Raw genomic sequence first — 20,855 nt, 5'->3', positions numbered from 1 at the left:
AAATATAATGTAATGTAAAAGCAAATATATAATTAGCCTACAAAATGTAAATTGACAGTCAAAGTTAACGAAATAGTAGGCCTACATCTAAGATGTATTATTGCTTATATCACAATATAGGCTATTTGAAAATTGGGATATAGTTGAGTTATCGCAATAGCAACAATGACTAAAATTTCAGATTGAATGATTCTACTCAATTGTAGGTTATGGAGAATAATAATAAAAAACACTACGATCAAACGAAACAAATAACCTCTTGATTTTTTTGGATCTTGTATTTGTCGTACTTTAGACGTAAACAACATAATAAATAAAGTCTAGTTTTTCCCAACATTTGTTCCCACACCTTGTCATTACACAAGCCAGTTGCCCTGAAGTGGCTGATCTTAGATCACCGTCCTCGTAACTCCAGCAGCACTCTGAATCAAAACCAGCCTTGTAAACTGATCCCAGACCAGCGCTTTACTGCTGACCGTTGCTGTTCCCAGAATGCACCTCGCTGCGCAGTGACGACAATAACAAAACAGCAGCAGGAGAAGCAGCATTAGCGGAGCTTTACACAGCCCTGCGCGAAAAAATCTCGATGACAAAACTCCTATCTTATTACCGCTCCTCCTAACCTGTATGTCTTGAAAGATGAGACACTAGATAATTTATCCCAGCTCGTTCTGGTAGACTTTGTGCGTCTTATGGGAATTAAAAACAAAGGCCCGTGTTTGGAGTGATGAGCTTTAGCCTGTTAGCCCGACAGCTTCAACCTCCAGCTGACAGAAACCTCCACATCTCAGCCGAAAACAACGTATTAATCTGCTTGCATGGAGAGAATGGACTGAAGACTGCTCAGGTAAGACCATCTGATAAATCTGAAGCTTTTTATTTAGTAGATGTTGAAGTTTAAAATCAAATACCGGAAAATTTGAGGCTGTTTGGTTCTCTAAAACAGAATTCTCCCACAAACTATAATTATATAATGTAAACAAAACCAGGTTAAGGTTATTGAACGAGGGTTTAGTGGGTTAGATCTCATGTAAAGTGATATTAATGAGGGTTTAGCGTTCTGGTGATGGTTTGAAGGAAATTTGGACGCACTGTCACGCTCTCTAAATAATGATCATGGCCTTTCAAACAACTAAACAAAGACTTGTAGCCTTCAGGAGTCTCCTATTTTGAAGACTTGTTTTAGAAAACAAGCTATTTTAGATCGTATTTTGACTTAGAAGATCAGGTTTTGACTGTTTAGCCCAGGGGAAAGCTGTCAATCAATTTCGACACATTATACATTGTGACAAAACTGACTCATACAAATTGTAGTCCACGTTATATACGATTAAAACAATATTGGATATCCATGGGACACATGGTCATGCTGGTCTCTTATAGAGTACAAACAACCTCAGAGATTTATACAATGTTTTTGTCATAATCTGTCAAGAATGAAGTCCCTCATCAATGTGATTAGTCACTTATCTGGGGGTTTCCAGCTTGTTATCTACTCAAACAGTCATGTAGTAGGACTGTTATGGTTTCTAGGTTATGTGTGCTTGTACAGATGTCTCTAAATGCCTTTTAAAGTGTAACCACGTATTTACCTCATTTTGTTCAATGTATTATCATTTTAAGTTCTTTAAGGCAAGAAACTACAGGAAAAAAAACATGTATTACTCAGTTTTGCTTCCAAACTTTCTTTTAGATTAGTGGAAAGAAAACATACAAAATACACATTTAGGTGCTTCATTTTATTACACTTTATCTTTTTTCGTCTGTAGATTTAAATTACAATACATATCCTTAAAGGCTGTTTCTTTCTTTCTTTCAATAAATAAATATATATATATATATATATATATATATATATATATATATATATAATATGATGTAGTGAGTCAGAAATCTCCCCTTACATAATTGAACTTTACATTTTTATTCCTATTAAAAATTCTCAGGGTTTTTACCGAGAGGTTTCTTCATATATTATTCACCTGATTTATTTCCTAAAAACATGACAATGTATAACAATATTTGTGACCGTTGACAGTCATTTCTGATTTTTGGCGTGATAATAAAACTATCAAAAATGCCCTCTGTAATATGTCAACAATATGAAACAAGAATTTTGAACATGGCTTAATTAGATTTCTGTTTTGAGAATGGGTGTAAATTAGTGTATTTATAATTAAACAATGCATAATTTGTATATTTAATTATAACATTACAGAAACGTGTATTGCAAAATTATTTTTTAATGTGTTTTGAATAATTAACTGGGGAAAGTATATTCCATATTCATATGTGGTGTCTTGACTTAAAATGTTAATCAAAGCAGATATTTTCATCATCAGTAGTAAGTTTTGTTGTTAACTTGACTTGAATTATGTGCATTTGATTTATTTTTGATCAGACAGCCATAATTGACTAGATGAACAAATCAAGCTGGAGGCAGGCTCAGCGGAGAACTCAACATGAAGCTGTATGTGTTTCAAGTCAACAACGGAAGCACGTTGACATTTGACACTGAACTTGCTGTCCAAACGTGAGAAAATTTACTGTTTTTAACAAAAAGTGCATATTTAAGGCCTAATTTGTTTCCTCCTCATGTGAAGACATTAACTTTTAATGACTCATATTGTGTGAATAACTTCTTGACATTGTTTAACGCATGAGATGTCATGAACTGACATGGAACTATAATTTTTATCAGTATTTGTTAATGTTACTTTGTAGTTTCATGATGTATTAACCAATGTAATCATTTGTGACATTTAATTTTAACTTATAGATAGTAGGCAGCATTAACAAAGATACAGTAATGCTTATTTTGGTTAGCTGAATGAGATTGATTTTTAAAGTTTGAGTTTGAGTTTCCATATGTACATATATTTACATATTCATGATAAACTGCATTATATTGAATAGTATGATATGTAATATATAATATAGGTGATACTTACAGATGCAACATACTTATTTATTAATGACATTATTCCAGTGAAAGTACCTGTATAATCCTATGATGGTTAAAGTGCAAATGTAAATTATTATTAAAATAATCTAAATTCCATCAGTCGTTTCCGGATTTAGTTTGTCTGCAGATTTGTTTTGTAAATTGAGTCCTGATTTGTTTTACTGGGATGCTAAAATGCATTGTGCTTTGTGCCCTTTATAGCGTTTTGGACCTTAAACATGCCATTCAGGCCAAATATAAAATTGCAGTCCAGCACCAGGTGCTGGTGGTCAATGGAGGGGAGTGTATGGTGGCAGAGAGGCGCGTGTGCAGCTACAGTGCCGGAACGGTGAGTAACCATCAAAATAAAACACCCAAACAGCATTTTTATTTCGAGAGTAATAATAGTTGTTGTATATGAATTATATAATCACATATGTAATCATTGCTGCAAAGTACTTTAGCACTGCTAAAATGTTTGACATGAAAATCGCAAAGAAGCAGCATAAAAGCAGTACAGATAATAACTGTATTAATTTGAATAGCTTTCTGTGCGTTTAAAATGACCCTGAAATACTGAGGCTCTTGAGTGCCATGATTACTAAAAGGCAATTGGATTTTGTCTCTGGCTGCCTTAGGACACCAACCCGATCTTCTTATTCAACAAAGAGATGATCCTGTCTGACCGAGCTCCAACCATCCCCAAAACGACCTTCTCTATAGAGAATGAGATGGAGCTGAAGGTGGAGGAGTCACTCATGATGCCTGCCGTCTTTCATACCGTTGCATCCCGCACTCAACTGGCTGTGGTACAGTCCACCTTGTGTTCTGACCTAATGACCAACCTCTGTCTTCTTAGATTTACTCTATGCTCATCCACACTCTATTATATCAATGATTTTTCTGTACAGTTTGAGCATCATGTACATTTGAGAGCGTCAATGCAAATACACTCAAAGCCCTCGATGGAAGGGTTTTTTACATTTGTATGCAAATGACCCTCATGAGGTGTGTTATGCCGTTTTTTAGGAAATGTTTGAGGTTGCCAAGAAGCTTTGCTTGTTCTGTGAGCGTCTGGTCCATGACGAACACCTTCAGCACCAGGGATGGGCGGCCATCATGGCTAACCTGGACGACTGCACCCTATCCTATCAAAAACTCCTCATGAAATTCGACACTGCTTATACAAATTACCAACAGGATTTTGAAGACATCAAATTAAAACTCACAAAGTATGTCTCAACTTGCTTGCTTTCTTTCTTTATATTAAAAAAGTAAGTTATTTTGTTAAAACATCAAATGTATGTTTGTTTCTTTTTAAGTTGTATTAAGTTTGTAGTAATTGTAAATGGCTTTTGTAGCAGATACACTGCCGTTCAATAGTTTGAGGTCGGTAAGATTTAAGAAAAGGTTTTTTAAAGAAGTCACAAGAGCTACTATTTGATCAAAAATACAGTAAAAACAGTAATATTATTAAATATATTTTACAATTTAAAATAACTATTTTCTGCTGTAATATATTTTAAAGTGTAATTTATTCCTTTGATGCAAAACTGAATTTTCAGCATCATTACTCCAGTCACATGCTCCTTCAGAAATCATTCTGATATGCCATTTTGCTGCTCAAGAAACTTTACTAATATTGTTATAAATGATTAAATATTGCTTGACATTTTTGTGGAAACTGTGATACTTTTTCTTTTAAGATTTGTTTTCATAGAAAGTTCAAAAGAACAGCATTTACTTGAAAAATGTACTTTTTTAACATTATAAATGTTTTACTGATGCATTTGATCAATGAATGATTAAGCCGACCCTAAACTTTTGAACGGCTGGGTATTATGTGAATAGAGATGAATAGATAACTGATATTAATGTGAATTCATCAGGCTTGGCATTGCTGTCTCAGTCATGGCGAAGATTCCTCTGCTTGAGAGTTTGACTCGGCAGAGCTACAGAGAAAGCTTGGAGAAGTCCAGCTCCCCTCACCCGAGAACCTCAGATGAAGACGAGAATGAGGATGAAGAAGTAGGAGAAACGTCCACCCAGTCCGCTATCAGCCATAAGAATCGGAAGTCACCCTCGCCGGTCTCTGGTTCAGGGGAAGCGTCGTCCCAGGCGTCCTTCTCTCCTCAGGACAGACTGAAGAGCAGCTGTAGTCTAAAAGCAGCGCTAGAGGAAGAGGAGGAGTCTCCGGAGGGGGGAGCCACACCCTCTTTCAATGTCACGCTCTTGGATTGGATCAATGTTCAGGACAGACCTAATGATGTGGAGTCCGTAGTGAGGAAGTGTTTTGACTCTATCAACAGGGTGAGTAATAGTCGCCTGTGAGTCATTGAGAAGGAAATGTTTTGGTTAAAAACATACTTTAGTCTGTAACTTGTGGCAACCTTTAAATTGTTTTGAGCTAGACAGTAATGGACATTATTATGATGTGACTGTAAAGGTGTGTCACACTGTAAAGATTATGCTATACTATTTGTAAGTGACCCTGGAGTAGAGCTGCACGATTAATCGTTAAAAGATCGCGATCTCGATTCAGACACCCTCTCGATCTCATTTCTAAAAGACAACGATTCCCCGAGTCTGTTAAACCTTTGACAAAGTCTTACCGGATCATTCAAATCCGTGCGCGCACTGCCGCTGACACAGAGAGAGCTCTTACCATGTTTGGTTAAGAAACATCTTCACAAACAGTCTTTTCAACTACACAGTATTGTATCTGTCTTACAGTCATTTATATTATCACAGAAATACTGGGATAAAGTTTATAGTTTAAATATAAACATTGATGTCTATATGGCAGCGATCAAAATATAACAAATCCCCTTTTGAAAGTACTGCGCTTTAAATAACGTTTGTGTCGATTGCATTGTTTCACCAATAGGTGGCGACAAGTGTCTTAATTTATTTGTCAATGAATTAATTTTTCATTCAAGAGAATCGTTCAAAAACGCTGATTCATCCAGAAATGAAACAAGTGTAGTAGGTTTATGAGTGAGTCGTTGAATCAGTGATCTAAACAACTTTTTCATCATTCTAATATTAAAAAAACTGGGGTTTTAAATATATTATATATACACTACCAGTCAAAAGTTTTTGAACCATAAGATGTGTAATGTTTTTTTAAAGTCTCTTCTGCTCACCAAACTATATTTATCTGATCCAAAGTACAGCAAAACAGTAAAGTTTTGAAATATTTACCATTTAAAATAACTGCTTTCACTTGAATGTATTTTAAAATGTAATTTATTTCTGTGGTGTGCAGCTGTATTTTCAGCATCATTACTCCAGTCTTCAGTGTCACATGATCTTCAGAAATCATTCTAATATGCTGTTTTGCCATTCAAAAAAAACATTATTATTATTATTATTATTATTATTATGTTGAAAACAGATGAGTAGATTTTTTTCAGGTTTCTTTGATAGAAAGTTCAGAAGAACAATAATTGTGTGTAATAGAAATATTTTGTTATAAATGTCTTTGTCACACTTGATCAATTTAAAGAATCCTTGCAAAATAAAATAATTAATTTATATACTTGTGATAATGATAATGTTAATAGTAATAATAATAATAAAGAATCGTAGGAGAATCGTGATCTCTATATGAGATCAAAAAATCGTGATTCTCAATTTATCCAGAATCGTGCAGCCCTAACCTGGAGTACAAAAGCAGTCTTTAGTCGCTGGGGTGTATTTTTAGCAATAGTCAAAAAAACATTGTATGGGTCAAATTATCAGTTTTTCTTTTATGGCAAAAATTATTAGGATATTAATTTGCATTGCTAAGAATTCATTTGGAGAAATTAAAAGGCTTTTCTAAGTATATTTATTTTTTTGCACCCTCAGATTCCAGATTTTCAAATAGTTGTATATCTGCCAAATATTGTCCCAACCTAATAAACTCCTAATAAACTAAACATCAATGGAACGCTTATTTATTCAGCTTTCATGTGGTGTATAAATCTAAATTTTGAAAAAATGACACTTAAGACTGGTTTTGTGATCCAGGGTCACATATCATATTACATATACTTACACAATTATTAGTAAGCAGGAATGCTCTAAGTTGCTTGTATGACAAAGAAACATGGAGTAATGCTAAATACAGAGTTGTGTTGTGTGAGAAGCACAATTATAGCATAATAACATACTATAAGAAAAATATAGGATTCAACTCATGTCCTATTTTAAAATATCCTAAAATATCCCATCAGATTTAGTGTTTTAAGACTTTTTTTTTTCCTGCAGCTCAAGCATTATTATGTAATGTGACGCTGGTTTTAGGCTCAAGTCAGACTTACCATTCATTTGTTATGAATAATCTTCTTATGTTTGGTTTGCCTCCATCAAGTTCCTAATAGAAAGTAACCTGTTTAATTCACTGGATTATGCAAATATAAGCATTACCTAATGGGTATGAAAGTATAAACCATGTTTTGTTTAATTTCCATCAAAAATATCCATCCACTGTGGCTGAAACTTCAGGCTACACATCCTATAGACATCACATACACGGTTTAAAAGTTTGTGGTCAGTAGGATTTTTCTTTTTTAAGAAAAGTTTAAGTAAATGTGCATTAAATTGATCAAAATAACAGTAAACATATTATAAATGAACATATAGTTATAATATATTTCAAATATATAAGGAGTTTCATCATATACATTAATAATAAATGTTTATTGAGCAGCAAATCAGCATATTAGAATGATCTGAAGACTAAAGTAATGGTGTTGAAAATACAGCATTGTATCACAGAAATAAATAGCATTTTGTAATATGTTTTAATGGAAAATAGTAATTTTACATTGTAAAAATATTTTATAGAATATTTGATTATACAAATCCAGCCTTGATGAGCATAAGATACTTTTCCCCCCCAAAATATTAAAGTCTAAATAACCCCAAAGTTTTAAACAGTAGTGTACATCATCATCTCATTCACAGGACACTCCCAATGTTTAATTGTTCACGATCACTATCATTTGTTTCTTTCATTCTTTATGCTTCCAGCTCGATCCACGAATTATCCAACCCTTTCTATCTGAATGCCGCGAGACGATTACCAAATTGGATAATCAGAACATGAAGGCCATCAAGGGTCTTGAAGACCGATTGTATGCTCTTGACCAAATGATAGCAAGCTGTAAACGGTTGGTCAACGAACAGCAGGAACTTGCTCAGGTAAGCAGCTCTCATTTTTATAATCAGCATAAAACACTCTAGATGGGACATAATTAGTTTATTTCATTGTTTTTCCCTGAAGTTAATGGCTATTTTCCAACGTAACTTTTTTTTGCTACTGTGACTTTAAGATTTATATATGATTGGTTAACCTCTTCAAATATAGTTCGTAACACTTACTTTTTGTGGGTTGCGGGTTTATTGTGAGGTCTAATAGTTGGTGCTACCTCGTCCTTCAATAAATAAACCGGTGTCACATTGAGGCAGAAGAAACTTCTTCCACACGTTTCTAATGTTTGAATATATTACTCTTCCTCATGTGTTCTCCTTTGCCTTCTACTAGGGATTTCTTGCCAATCAGAAAAGGGCTGAAAACCTGAAGGACACCTCGGTGCTGCCTGACCTGTGTCTGAGTCACGCCAACCAGCTGATGATCATGCTGACCAATCACAGGAAGCTACTAGACATCAAGCAAAAGTGTACCACTGCCAAACAGGAGCTCGCCAACAACCTTCAAGTTCGTCTCAAGTAAGAGCAGTGTTTTACGTCTTCCTTCTTAATGGACAACACCAAAACTTGGCTTGATTTTGGCTATTTTGAATCCATAGAGCTACGATACATGTTTAAGGTTAAATTTTAAGCGTTTCCTAACTGCACCGTGGTGTCTCCTCCATCAGATGGTGCTGCTATGTGATGCTTCACGCTGATCAGGATGGAGAGAAGCTGCAGGCTCTCCTGAGGCTGCTGACGGAGCTGCTGGAGCGTGTGCGGGTGGTGGAGGCGCTCAGCACTGTGCCACAGATGTACTGTCTCGCTGTAGTGGAGGTGGTCAGACGCAAAATGTTTATAGGACACTACAGACAAGTGAGAATCAGCTACATGAATTTACATTCTATAGAGATGCAGATGTGACCAGAAGTGGTTTGACCAGAGAGAGAATGAATGAGAGTAATCCTGGACCACAAAACCGGTCATATAAATTGAGATTTGTACATCTTACATATATGTATGGTTTGCTAAGATAGGACAATATTTGGCCGAGATACAACTATTTGAACTTCTGAAATCTGAGGGTGCAAAAAAAGTTCTTAGCAATGCATATTGCTAATCAAAAATAAGTTTTGATATATCTACATTAAGAAATGTACATTTCTTCCTGGAACATGATCCTTTTTGCACAAAAGAAAAAAATTATAATTTTGACCCATACAATGTATTTTTGGCTATTGCTACAAATGTACCCCTACAACGTAAGACTGGTTTTGTGGTCCAGGGTCACATATGATATTTATTTTGTCTTTATAAAATTTCTGCACATTTAATTATTGTTTGTCAAAAATAATATCTGGGCTAGCTGTTTTATTTGTGTTTGAATTTGTTTTAATGTATTTTTTTTCAGTGGGCCAATGCTCTTGTCAAGGATGGGAAAAACCTCTATGAGGCAGAAAAAGTAAAAAGGGAATGCTTTGGGAAGCTCTTCAGTAAGTTTATTCTTCAGATTGTATATGGTTTCTTTTAGTTTGGGAACAAACATGGACACTTGAGTGCCAGATTGCTTTGAAAACTCTGCTTTTGCTTGTCTCAGGGAAATCGTTCCTCAGAAACCGGTTGTTTCGAGGACTGGACTCATGGCCATCCTCTTCGTTTTGCGTGAGTCTATGAATTTGTTTTTATCTTTCAGGATACCTACATGGAATTTGAGGATATTTCAGCATTAATTCATCTTTTTTTTTTTTTTTTTTTTTTTAGACCCGTAAGCCTCGAAAGTTTGACTTTGAGCTTCCAGATATTTCCCTGAGTGACCTGCAGTATCTCAAGTCCTGTTGTCCTTCCGAGGTTCAGCCTTTCCTCAGGTAAATGCCTCATACCCGCACATTACACACATTTCTACCATAATTTCTCAATGTAAAACTCCTGGTCTTTCTTGTGTTTTTTGAGCCATTCACCTTTATATCTTGGCTAAATACCCTCTAGATGATGGTTGTTGCCTGTTTTGTTCATCAGGGTCCCCACACTATGTGACTTCAAGCCTCTTAACCAGCATGTTGAGGTTCTTCATCAGCTGGTTCAGGCTGCGCAGAGTGTGGACGAGATGTCACAAACTATCACAGACCTACTAAATGAACAAAAGGTACTTTGTGTTCATGCTTCACAGTCATTTAACTTGTTGCTAATTGTTTGAAATACTGGATGTTGTAAACCTGTGGAGATTGAATTATCTGAGTATTGTTGATTTATAATGTGACTCATCCAAGCAATGGCATGTGATGTATGCAGAATCTGTCATTTTTTTCTGATACATTGCAACATAACAGATTTATATAGTCTAGCTTAACTTTTATAGCAATGTCATTTCCCACATGATTTTAACTTGTTGCATCCGCCTTTTAGTTTTCCTGTAGCCAGAGTGCTCAAAGATCCACCGCATTTACACCCAGATCTGAAAGCACAACTGAAATCACCACTACCTCCACCAAAACTTTGTCCAATCTCAGTTTAAAAGCACCGGACTGCCAACCCCTGTCGCTTCCTGGTCACTTGGAGGACCTATCACCTGACAGCATAGATGCCCAGACTTTTGACTTTGAAACCATTGGGCATCCCAATATGGATCCTGTATTACAGCAAGGCTCGTTGGACTTGGACTCGTTGGCAGAAAGTCCTGAGTCGGATTTCATGTCAGCAGTTAATGAGTTTGTTATTGAGGAGAACTTGATGTCACCTAATCCCATAAGTGATCCCACAAGCCCAGAGATGATGGTGGAGTCCCTTTACTCCTCTGTCATTAATGCAATTGACAGCAAGCGTATACATGACACTACTACACTTGAGAAGGAAAATTCAAAGATTGCAGTACTCAAGCTGTCAGCAGACAGGTACCGTTCTGCTGCGGAAGAGTCCCAGTACAATTTGAGGAAAGTTAAAGAAGACCTTTATCACTTTCGAGGTCTTGTTCTGAAAGAGCAGAGAGACTTTGGATGTGCCCTGGAAACGATGAACATTAAGGTCCAAGACGCTCTCGACAGTGTCAGATACTGTCACGAGGAGGAGCTCAGAGAAATGCGACAAACGGATCTCCAGAGTTTGAAGGACAATCATGAAAAGCAGATACAAACTCTATCGGAAGAGCTTGAAGGCAATCGGAAGATTGTTCGAGATGTCCAGAGAGCAATGCTGGAGTTGGAGGGCCTCGTGGAGCGCAAGGAGAAGGAAATATCTCAGCTGGAGAGTGAGAGGGAACGCTCGAAGCAAGAACTTCAAGATCTTCACGAGCAAACTGTGCGGGACCTTGAGGAGAAGATCTCGAAGCAAGGTGAAGAACTGAAAGCTACATTGCTGTCCAAGGATGAACTCGCTGGTCAGCTGGAGAACCTTCACTTTGAGATCGAGCACGGCCAACAGAAAATCAGACAAGAGATGGAGAAGGCAGAGAAGGTGCACCTTCAGGAACTGGAGGCACGGTTGAAACAGCTACATGAAGCAGAGCTGGAGTCTCTCAGATTGGAAAAAGAAAGTGCACTTGACAAACTCGTCCAGGAGAACCTGGTGAAGCTCAGAGATCTGGTGGATTCCTATTCTGCAGAAGTCAAGGAACGCGAGGGACGCTTGAAAGACTTGGAGGCTCGCATTACAGAACTTGCAGACACCCGCTGCAGACTGGAAGTGGAGATAGCTCTTAAAGAGACCGAAATGGATGAAATGAGACTCCAGTATGAGGAGGCCAAAAGCACCCAAGAGGAGGTGTTGAGAGGAGAGCTTACTACCCAAACAGCCACCTTGCAGACACAAATCGCCATGTTGAACCAACAGCTCCAGCAGAAGAACGAAGACTACGAGATGGGCCTGGCCGAGCTCCGAGCGCTCATGAGGTTAGAGAAAGACCACTGCATCTCTGAACTCGTGGATCGACACGAAAAGGAGAACACCCTGCTGCGCCAAGAGTTTTCAGCACTCAAGCAGAAATCGCAGGATGCGGAGAAAGACTGCAAGGAACGAGTCCAGAAGATCCAGCGCGATCACCAGGACCAGATTGATGCCTTACAGAAGGAAAAGGAGAATGAAAAGAGGGCTTTCCAGGAGAAAGAGCAAGAGCTAAAAACTGTTATTGGAGACCTGCAGACAGAAAACTCACTACTATCTGGAAGACTGGAGCAGGAGAAGGTGGAGGCCCTGCAGAGGGCAGAGAAGGAGAAAGAGGAGGCGGTCAAAGCTGCATTACAAGAGGCCTTAAGAGACTTTCAACTCCAAAAAGAGGAGACAGAGACAAGACTGTTAGGACAAATTGAGCTACTTGAAAATCAACTCAGAGAAAGACAATCCACTGACATGTAAGTAAATGCAAGTTTTCTAATTAAACGTTCCCACAAAAATCATTCTAAGATTCAGATTTAAAGAACATAGCTGTTAGATTATAAATGGTTAGTAAAAAACAAATGGTTTAGTTTTTATAATGAAAGTCAATGGAGCCCAATGTTTATTTTGTGTTCCATGGTAAAAAGTTATTCAACTGGTTTGGGATGACAGGAGTAAATAACGACATAATTTCCATTATTTACTATTAACCTAGGTGTTCAGTCCACCTTGTCTCTTTTAGGTCTCAGACAGTAGCTATGTTTCCATCCAAAGTTGCAAATTTTGGCTGGTGGATGAATAAAAGATGCAGTTATCTCTATTTGAAAAGATGTAAACAAACAATCTGGGGAGGAGGAATAACAGACATATTAACAATAATTTAACAGCCTATTGTAAAGAAAGAAAGAAATACATACCATATTTTTCGGACTATAAGTCGCATCAGTCCAAAAATACGTCATGAGGAAAAAAACATTTCTAGGTCGCACTGGACTATAAGTCGCATTTATTAATAACCAAAAACCAAGAGAAAACATTACCGTCTACAGCCGCGAGAGGGCGCCCTCTAGTGGCTGGAGACGGTAATGTTTTCTCTTGGTTCATTTCTCTTGGTTCATTTCTCTCGGTTCATGTCAAATTAATTTTGATAAATAAGTTGCACCTGACTATAAGTCGCAGGACAAGCCAAACTATGAAAAAATTGTGACTTATATTCCGACAAATACGGTACTCAAAGACACGTGGCGCTCGCGGTGATTTCAGCATCTGCTGTCTCAGTAAATAAAGACATGAACACATGAAAAACATCTCCAGAACTGCTCTGACAGTTACTTCTTGAGCATTTAACCGTTGTCACATCACATACACAGAGCTGTAAAGGTACGTCAACCCGTCAAAATAAAAGTCCGGTTTAGTTTAAAGAAAAGTATTTGCCAGATATGTCGACAATATGTCGATTGTTATTTCTGTTGGTTTGTTTTATAATAACCCCAGTTTCTCGAGGATTTAATCATGAAAATCACAATAAATCTTGCACCTTTGTGTGAGGGAAGCATCTGCCGAGGACACAAATAAAATGGCACTGAAACAATGGCGCTCTAGTCCATTAAAATTACAGTTTCTACCTCTAACTTTACTGTTAATTAAAAAACGAAAACACACACAAGCTACATGCATTCACTTACTCTTTCTGATTTCATTCACTCTTGTGAATAATTAGCACATCAAAAAGAACCAACAAAAACTGGAACAGTTTCATTAAAGCATTTTTTAAGTAGAAATTAGCAAGAAATGTGATAACCCTGTTACAAGTGCCTGTAAAATAGGGATTAATTAAAAACAGAAAACAGATTTGTTTTCAAGTCTTACACCAATCCCAAAAAATGTAAGGTTTTTGAATATTTATTTATTTATTTACTTATTCCGGTGACTGTTTTAACACTTCAGAAAAACTGTTTTTTTGCCAAGTGGTTAAAACTCTAAGCTAGTAAATAAAAGTTTTTTGTTGTTGTTTTTTAACCTCTGATTCACGCAGTGTCCATACAGTTAGAAGTCTCCTGAGCACATAAACATCAAATTTTCTTTTTTTTCAATTATCCCAATTATTATCCCAATTATAACACATGTTCCTGTCTTATTGTCAATAATTAATCATTGCACAACATGCAAAGAAGGTTCTTCAGAATGTAACAACTTGCTCAGCTTATGAATTATTTTATTTTAGAAGGAAGCATCAGCTATATGACTTCTCAGAAGTCTTTCAAAGTCAGGTTGATCTCCAGGTCAGAGGTCAACTCTCATACCTGCTTCTGTGTTTCAGAGCGGGACCTACTGTAGAAAAGACAGAGACTGGTATGGAAACCAGTGCTGCATTGTCACTGGACAGTGGCCAGTGGACCGAGGAAAGGGCATTGCTCCTGGGCCAACTAGAGCTCCTGGAACGAACAAAGAACGAGGAGATGCAGAACCTGAAGACCTCGCTCATTGCTGAGCAGCAGGTTAGCAATATAAAGTAGTGAATTAAGATTGGGTCACTACATCTTATATTCTTTACAGGTCTTTTATACTTATTAATATAAAAATTTAAATTAAATGTTGTTGCGGATTTAAATGGCACCAAGGTAAGATATCTAACCAGCTGAAATTAAATTAAATAGCTGGCTAAATTAATGGCTGACATTAATAATAATAATACAATACTTGAGGAGTAGGTAAAATTAAACGGTTGTTTGCATTGTGTGCCATTATTTTCCAGCAAAAGTGTTTAATATAGCAGTCATGGACTTGCATAATTCAAATGAATTGAATCTGCATAGCAGCTGTATATTTTCCAGCTATAATTAAAATTTAAGAACCTATGAAATGTATGAAAAATATTATAATTTGTAGCTAAAAAAATTAAACTTTTTTTGTTTTAATAAAAAATCTGAACTGGCTGAAAATGTAGGTATTGTAACATTTTTTTTATTTAAAACCTATTAAAATGTCTTTGAATGTATTACAAATGTACCCTAAAATCTAAATTTTAATGTACTCTTCACTTCTAGACAAACTTCAATACTGTTCTGACCCGGGAGAAACTAAAGAAAGAACAAATCATCAGTGATCTCACTGAGAAGCTCAAAAACTTAGCACAGCAACAAGAGAAAGATAAAGGTATAAAACAATTTTTTTATCACATCATTTTAATACCTTTTCACTTGTTTTCCAAACATCTGTTACCAAACTGCACCGAAGCGGTCAGTGCGATCGATAAATGTTAAAAAAGGAGCACTCATGATCATTGTACTGTGTTTTGTTGTTTTCCTGAAGGCCTGATCGAAACGCTCTCTGAGGACCGTGCCTCCATCCTTCAGGAGAAGAAGCAGATGGAGGAGGAACTGAACCGTCTGCGAAGCTCCGTCCTCGTCTCTTCGTCCTTCTTTCCTCCCAATCCCATCCCGGTCATCACAGAAGCTCACGGTTCCTGTGGCCCTATCCGTGTGGAAGTCCTCTCGCGGTCCACCCCTGATCCAGAGAGATTGGCGTCCGTGGCTGTGCTCAAGGATGAGGAGAGGGTGGAGTCAGCCGTGGAGGCCAGCATGATGACCGTGCAGTAAGCATCTGGGCTGGAGTTCACATAGAGCTAAATTAATAAACCCTGAAAACCTGAACTGGCTCAGTTTAGTCAAAAGCACGCTGAGTGAATGTCTTTGACATTATCCACAAGATGCTTTAAATTATACATTTTATTCTAGCAATATAACTACCTGTTGTTGGGCTATGTTTTCACTCATTCATTACTGTAAAATAATAAACCTGCACAGCCAGCTTCTGTGCTTAAGATACTGCACGACTAGAGCTGAATGAGCTTCTAAGAATAAACTTGATTTCACATGCTCTTGCAACAACAAAGTCAAAGTTTTGGAGGGATGAGGTTTGTCTTAGTTAAAAAGTTTTAGGATTAGTGACATAGAAGTTGATTTTTGTTTAATTCCCAAAATACACACATTTACATGTCAAAAACATCTATTTATTTTCCTTAATTTTTTTTTCTGAAAATGTCTTTTGTCTTGTTATGAGGGAAATAAAACATCATTTTGTAAGATCAGAACAAACACCGTTTTATAGTTTTTAGTATAGTTTTTGTAGTTTTTATAGTCAAAATTCTACAAAGTTATTATATAGTTACAGATATTTATTTTCAGACAGACTTATATGATGAAAAACAAATATATATTAGATATATGATATATAGTATCTAATTATAAATTATAATATATATATTTTTTAATACTACTACTAATAATAACAGAATGAAGTTCTATATAGTTTGTATTTTTTGAACAAATTAGTTATTTATATGCTGTTTGTAGTCTAGATTTATTTAAAACATAAAAAATGAAAACATTTTAATAATAACAACAACAACAGTGGAGTTTGTATAGTTTGTAGTTTTTGAACAGAATTAGTAATTTATATGCTTTTTTTAAATGCAAAAATCGACAAATATATTCTATATTTATAGATTTATATCTAAAGAAAGACTTATTTGATATATAATTATTGTTTTCAAACATTTTTTAATAATAATGACAGAGTAAATAATGTTTCTAGTTTGTAGTTTATAATAGAATTAGTGATTTTCATGATTCTTGTAGTCAAAGTCTACAAATCATACACTTATATACTGTACATTAATAATTGTATTATTATTCAATTTTTTATGTAAGGAGGATCAACTTTAAAGGAGCTGAATGAATGTATTTAAGGGAAAGGAAAGTAGAGTAGATCAGAGAGAAGAAGAAAGATGTGAGTCAAGCCCATGCTGTAGATTAGAAATTTTGTCATGTTAATGAAGTTCCTTGCTCTGTATTATTATTACTAGCTTTTAGAAAATTGTCTCTTTTAAAGCTTTGCTGAATTAATGTACAGTGTAGTTTGTGACATTTTATTTTGTGTATTTTGATGCAGTGACAACCCTATGCTGTCTGAAGAGAAACAGCGCATAATGATTTTGGAAAGGGTAATTCACATTCACGTATACACTTGAATGTTTTTAAATAATTATTTTTAACAAATTCATTGCATTTCTTAGAAATATTTTCACATGCAAACATTTGTTATTGTGTTTCAGACTTTACATATGAAGGAGGAAGAGAACAAAAGACTTAGTCAAAGACTGGTAAATATATTTGTGCGTGTGGTTACAGTTTTGGCTCCTCTATTTCATCTAAATGTGTTAATTGTATGAGAACGTCGTTTAACATCGTTTCAATTGATCATTTGTATTCGTTTCATTTGTGCTTGATCTCGGTTGATAATTGACCACTTGAACGGTCAATTAAAAGCAGTAATTAGTGATGGTAAATTGAACAATACACTCAATTAATGCAGGTCAGCGATTGACACAGGAACGTCATTTTGGAAAAAAAATACTTGTTGTATATTTATTTTATATTACAGTTTTTTATATCTGTAAGAAAAATACTGTAGATATTCTGTCTTCACTGTAAAGTTCATATACATCACATTGCTGTTGTTACGACTTATCAGCAGCTAATTAAAACATGAGGCTCTTTGATATAATTTAATTACATTTCCCCTGGGACTGTTGCTGCAAATAGGTTTAATCTCTTTAGCAAAATTACAATCGCCGTCTTATTGGCCGCGAGACGCATCTTATGAGACACGTAACCCACACTTTAGAGTCCTGACAGCTCGGGGCAGATTCACAAGATGAATTTAGTCTAAAAAAAAAAAACAGCATGAGTGATTAAGCTAGGACTGAATTTGAGCTCATTTGCAAACGAGCCTGACATTTATTATTTATCATCTGTGTATGTTACTATGTATTTTTGATACTCGTTGTTCTTTGTCGCTATTGTGTGTTTTATGCATTTGCAACCAATGCATGCTATTTAAGAGACAGTTCTACTCCTTACCACTAGATGGCACAAATACATTTGTTTTATGTACGATCTCTGTCCTACACGCACTGAAATGGTAGGAGCTTCATCAATGTTGCATTTAACCAAAACTGATGTGTTGCACTGCAATGTATGTGGTTTCATTTTATTTATCCGTGCTTGCAGAGAGTCTACGCAAGCAACACAACAAACATTTCCTAGTGTAAATATCACTAGAATCATTAAACAATTTGTTTTACAGATGTCCCAGAGTATGTCGTCCGTCTCGTCACGGCACTCGGAGAAAATCGCCATTCGAGAGTAAGTATTCTTGGATATTAGCGTTAATGATTTGAGCTGCCGTTTCAGCCCTCCATCTCATTTGAAAACCCCTTCTTTTGTAGTTTTCAGGTGGGCGACTTGGTTCTCATAATCCTGGACGAGAGGCACGATAATTACGTTCTCTTCACTGTTGGTCCCACCCTTTATTTCCTGCATTCAGAGTCCCTCACTGCACTGGACCTCAAACCAGGTCAGTCACAAACATCACAGGAATACTACAAAAAAAATATATTAGGCTTTGCCTATGTGAAGCAATTTTGCTCCGACAAGATGGATATGTATTTTTTTCGTTGCTCTTTCTCAAGTAAATGTTTACTTATTTTAATAAAAAATTTTAGTTGTATATATTAATGTATCAGTGCATTTGTAAATTAATTTTTTTTTTTAATGTTCTAGATAAAATGTTACAGAGAATGTTTTACTCCTGATAAAGTGTTTTGTAGTTTTATTTTACATGAAGCATGTTTTTATTGTAAATTTATTGGCTTTTATTTATTGTATATCTATAATAATTTTTTTTTAAGCGACAGGAGCTACAAGACGGCCGTGGGTTCTTGGAAAAGTCATGGAGAAGGAATATTGCCAAGCCAAAAAGGTAACCGTTATTATTCTATTGTTTATGCGAATGCTCTAAATGGAGTGTTTCTGTATAATTATATTTCAGTTAATAATTTTGATGGCATTATTGCACTCTCATTATATAACATTCTTAATGACAAAACACTAGCTCTCTTTTCATGCCATTATCTGATCTATTTTTTTTTAACATTGGCTATATTTGAGATGCAAATAAATTAAGCTCATCATGAAGATACCATTGATTTACAATTATGCATTTAATTGTTTTGCATCCTAAAGTTAATTTGAGCAGAAAAGTGTGCTTTCATAATCGGCTCCTAATCATTACTGCAGGCACTTATATTAAATTATCAATTTTCTTTAATTATTTTTTTATGTGATATTCTGTTGCATATTTTGAATGTGTTTCTTTTGTTATTATCTGTCTCTAGGCCCAAAACCGGTTCAAAGTTCCTCTCGGCACTAAATTCTACAGAGTAAAGGCCGTGCCATGGAACAAGAAAGTGTAATAGTGTACAAACTGATCATATTGTAATGAGTTCAGTTTGTTTTTATTGCAGTTTTTAAGCAAACTCGCTCATCCTTGGTGGTTTTATCGATCTAAGAAGAATTGTTTTTTTTTGTCTCTGCTGCAAACCATTTTATCTCATTTTTTAATACACAGAGGATTTGTAAATGTGGACCAAATGATTATAACTTTATTGGGGCATTGTCTCCACATGCGATGGCTCTGAAGCAGTCACAACAAGCCTGTAAAATGGACAAAATGTATTTGGATGTTACATATTAGTTCATCATTAATATTATGGTCAGGTTTGGGGGGCGGGGGCACGATCACGATCAGCTTACTTAATTCAGAAGGTTTTGAAAATATACATTTATTGTAAATGTTACCAGAGGAATGGTCATGGCATGCATATAGATAATATTTTCTTTCATTTACTTGTCTGGATATGCGTTGTAGTCGGAGGTATCAGTAAAAGCCTGCTGATTGTTACTCGCAGCACAGTACAACCCGCCTGTTTATTATGACGTACATTTGGACGGCCGCCGCAGAGGCCTCGCAATCCTTCAGATGCACTTTTGGACTAAAAGGACAATGCTTTAGTCGATTCAAAAGGGAGGTTTGTGCTGTTGAAAACAAGCGTCAGAAGAAAAACAGCACATATCTTCCCTCTGTTGTAGGATGTTGAAATATAGAGAGTAATATTTCCTGTTTGTGAATGTGTGTCTTTATTGAATTTAACGACAACATTGTATATTATTCATCAGATCACACAGTAACAAAAAACAAATGACTGTATTGTAAAGGAATTTACAGTTTTCAAAACAATAAAGGTTTGATCCCAAACTCTTCTCGCGGTGGATTGCATTTCCCACAGCGTCCGTTCCGAGATCTTTATTTCATGCGCCTTGGCGAGAATATTGCAAATGTATTGCAATAGTTTTCCTTATATTATTTACTTTTTATTTGCTTTACCTTTGGGAAACCGATGCATCTTCAATAAAATTAAAGTTGTACAATGAATGTTTGGACTTGATGCTTGAAGATGTTTCCCATTGACATCTGTTTCCCTGTTGTGTTCGCTTTCAGTTGCACGTCATTTTAAAGAGCTTTTTGAGTGGAAAATGTACTCATTCAAAGATTTTAGACCCAAAAATATGCCCTCCGATTCCGTCTCTCCTCCTATGCAAATGCGCGCACAGCTATGATTGTAAGTACTTGTTTACATAAGTTTTGCAATCATCGCCTATTGATGCTCTTGAGTCATTGGAAACACTTCCAACCGAGCAGAACGGAAGATTTTAAAAGAATTACGCCTCTATTGTGTCAACTAAACTAATGAATAGCAAACAAGCCCATACATGTCTGGGATTAATGGGATCCATTTTATTGCTATTGTCTATCACTTACATAACGTGTTCCATCTAAAATTAAAGCAGTGCCGAGGTACGGCGGTTGAGGGAATTATTCCAAACTTAGACGTTTTTCTCTTTCAGCTCGGTCCTTGTCGAATGTTGGCTTTTGTGGGGGCATTAGCTAGTGTCGTGTGCTACCG

At 36.0% G+C, this 20,855-nt stretch overlaps 1 protein-coding gene across 2 annotated transcripts; it reads left to right on the top strand.

Moving 5' to 3' along the window:
* Positions 1-508: 508 nt before the first annotated feature.
* On the top strand, positions 509-20,146 carry LOC128012891 (RB1-inducible coiled-coil protein 1). Of its 2 annotated transcripts, none has more exons than XM_052595469.1 (23): positions 509-847; positions 2,402-2,533; positions 3,167-3,293; positions 3,583-3,753; positions 3,974-4,176; positions 4,834-5,254; positions 7,964-8,134; positions 8,478-8,662; positions 8,812-8,998; positions 9,534-9,615; positions 9,720-9,784; positions 9,884-9,987; positions 10,139-10,265; positions 10,526-12,462; positions 14,307-14,484; positions 15,034-15,142; positions 15,299-15,581; positions 16,940-16,991; positions 17,103-17,150; positions 18,137-18,195; positions 18,279-18,406; positions 18,747-18,811; positions 19,227-20,146. In XM_052595469.1, exons 2-23 carry the CDS (start codon positions 2,463-2,465, stop codon positions 19,302-19,304), a joined length of 4,851 nt encoding a protein of 1,616 aa, XP_052451429.1. In that variant the 5' UTR covers positions 509-847; positions 2,402-2,462; the 3' UTR covers positions 19,305-20,146. The 2 variants fall into 2 exon arrangements, with proteins under 2 accessions (XP_052451429.1, XP_052451427.1); XM_052595467.1 differs by having other exon boundaries at positions 18,741-18,811.
* Positions 20,147-20,855: the final 709 nt, after the last annotated feature.

This window comes from Carassius gibelio, chromosome B24, assembly GCF_023724105.1.
Source record: "Carassius gibelio isolate Cgi1373 ecotype wild population from Czech Republic chromosome B24, carGib1.2-hapl.c, whole genome shotgun sequence".
Taxonomy (NCBI): Eukaryota; Metazoa; Chordata; class Actinopteri; order Cypriniformes; family Cyprinidae; genus Carassius; species Carassius gibelio.
This window is presented reverse-complemented; position numbering and strand designations above follow the sequence as displayed.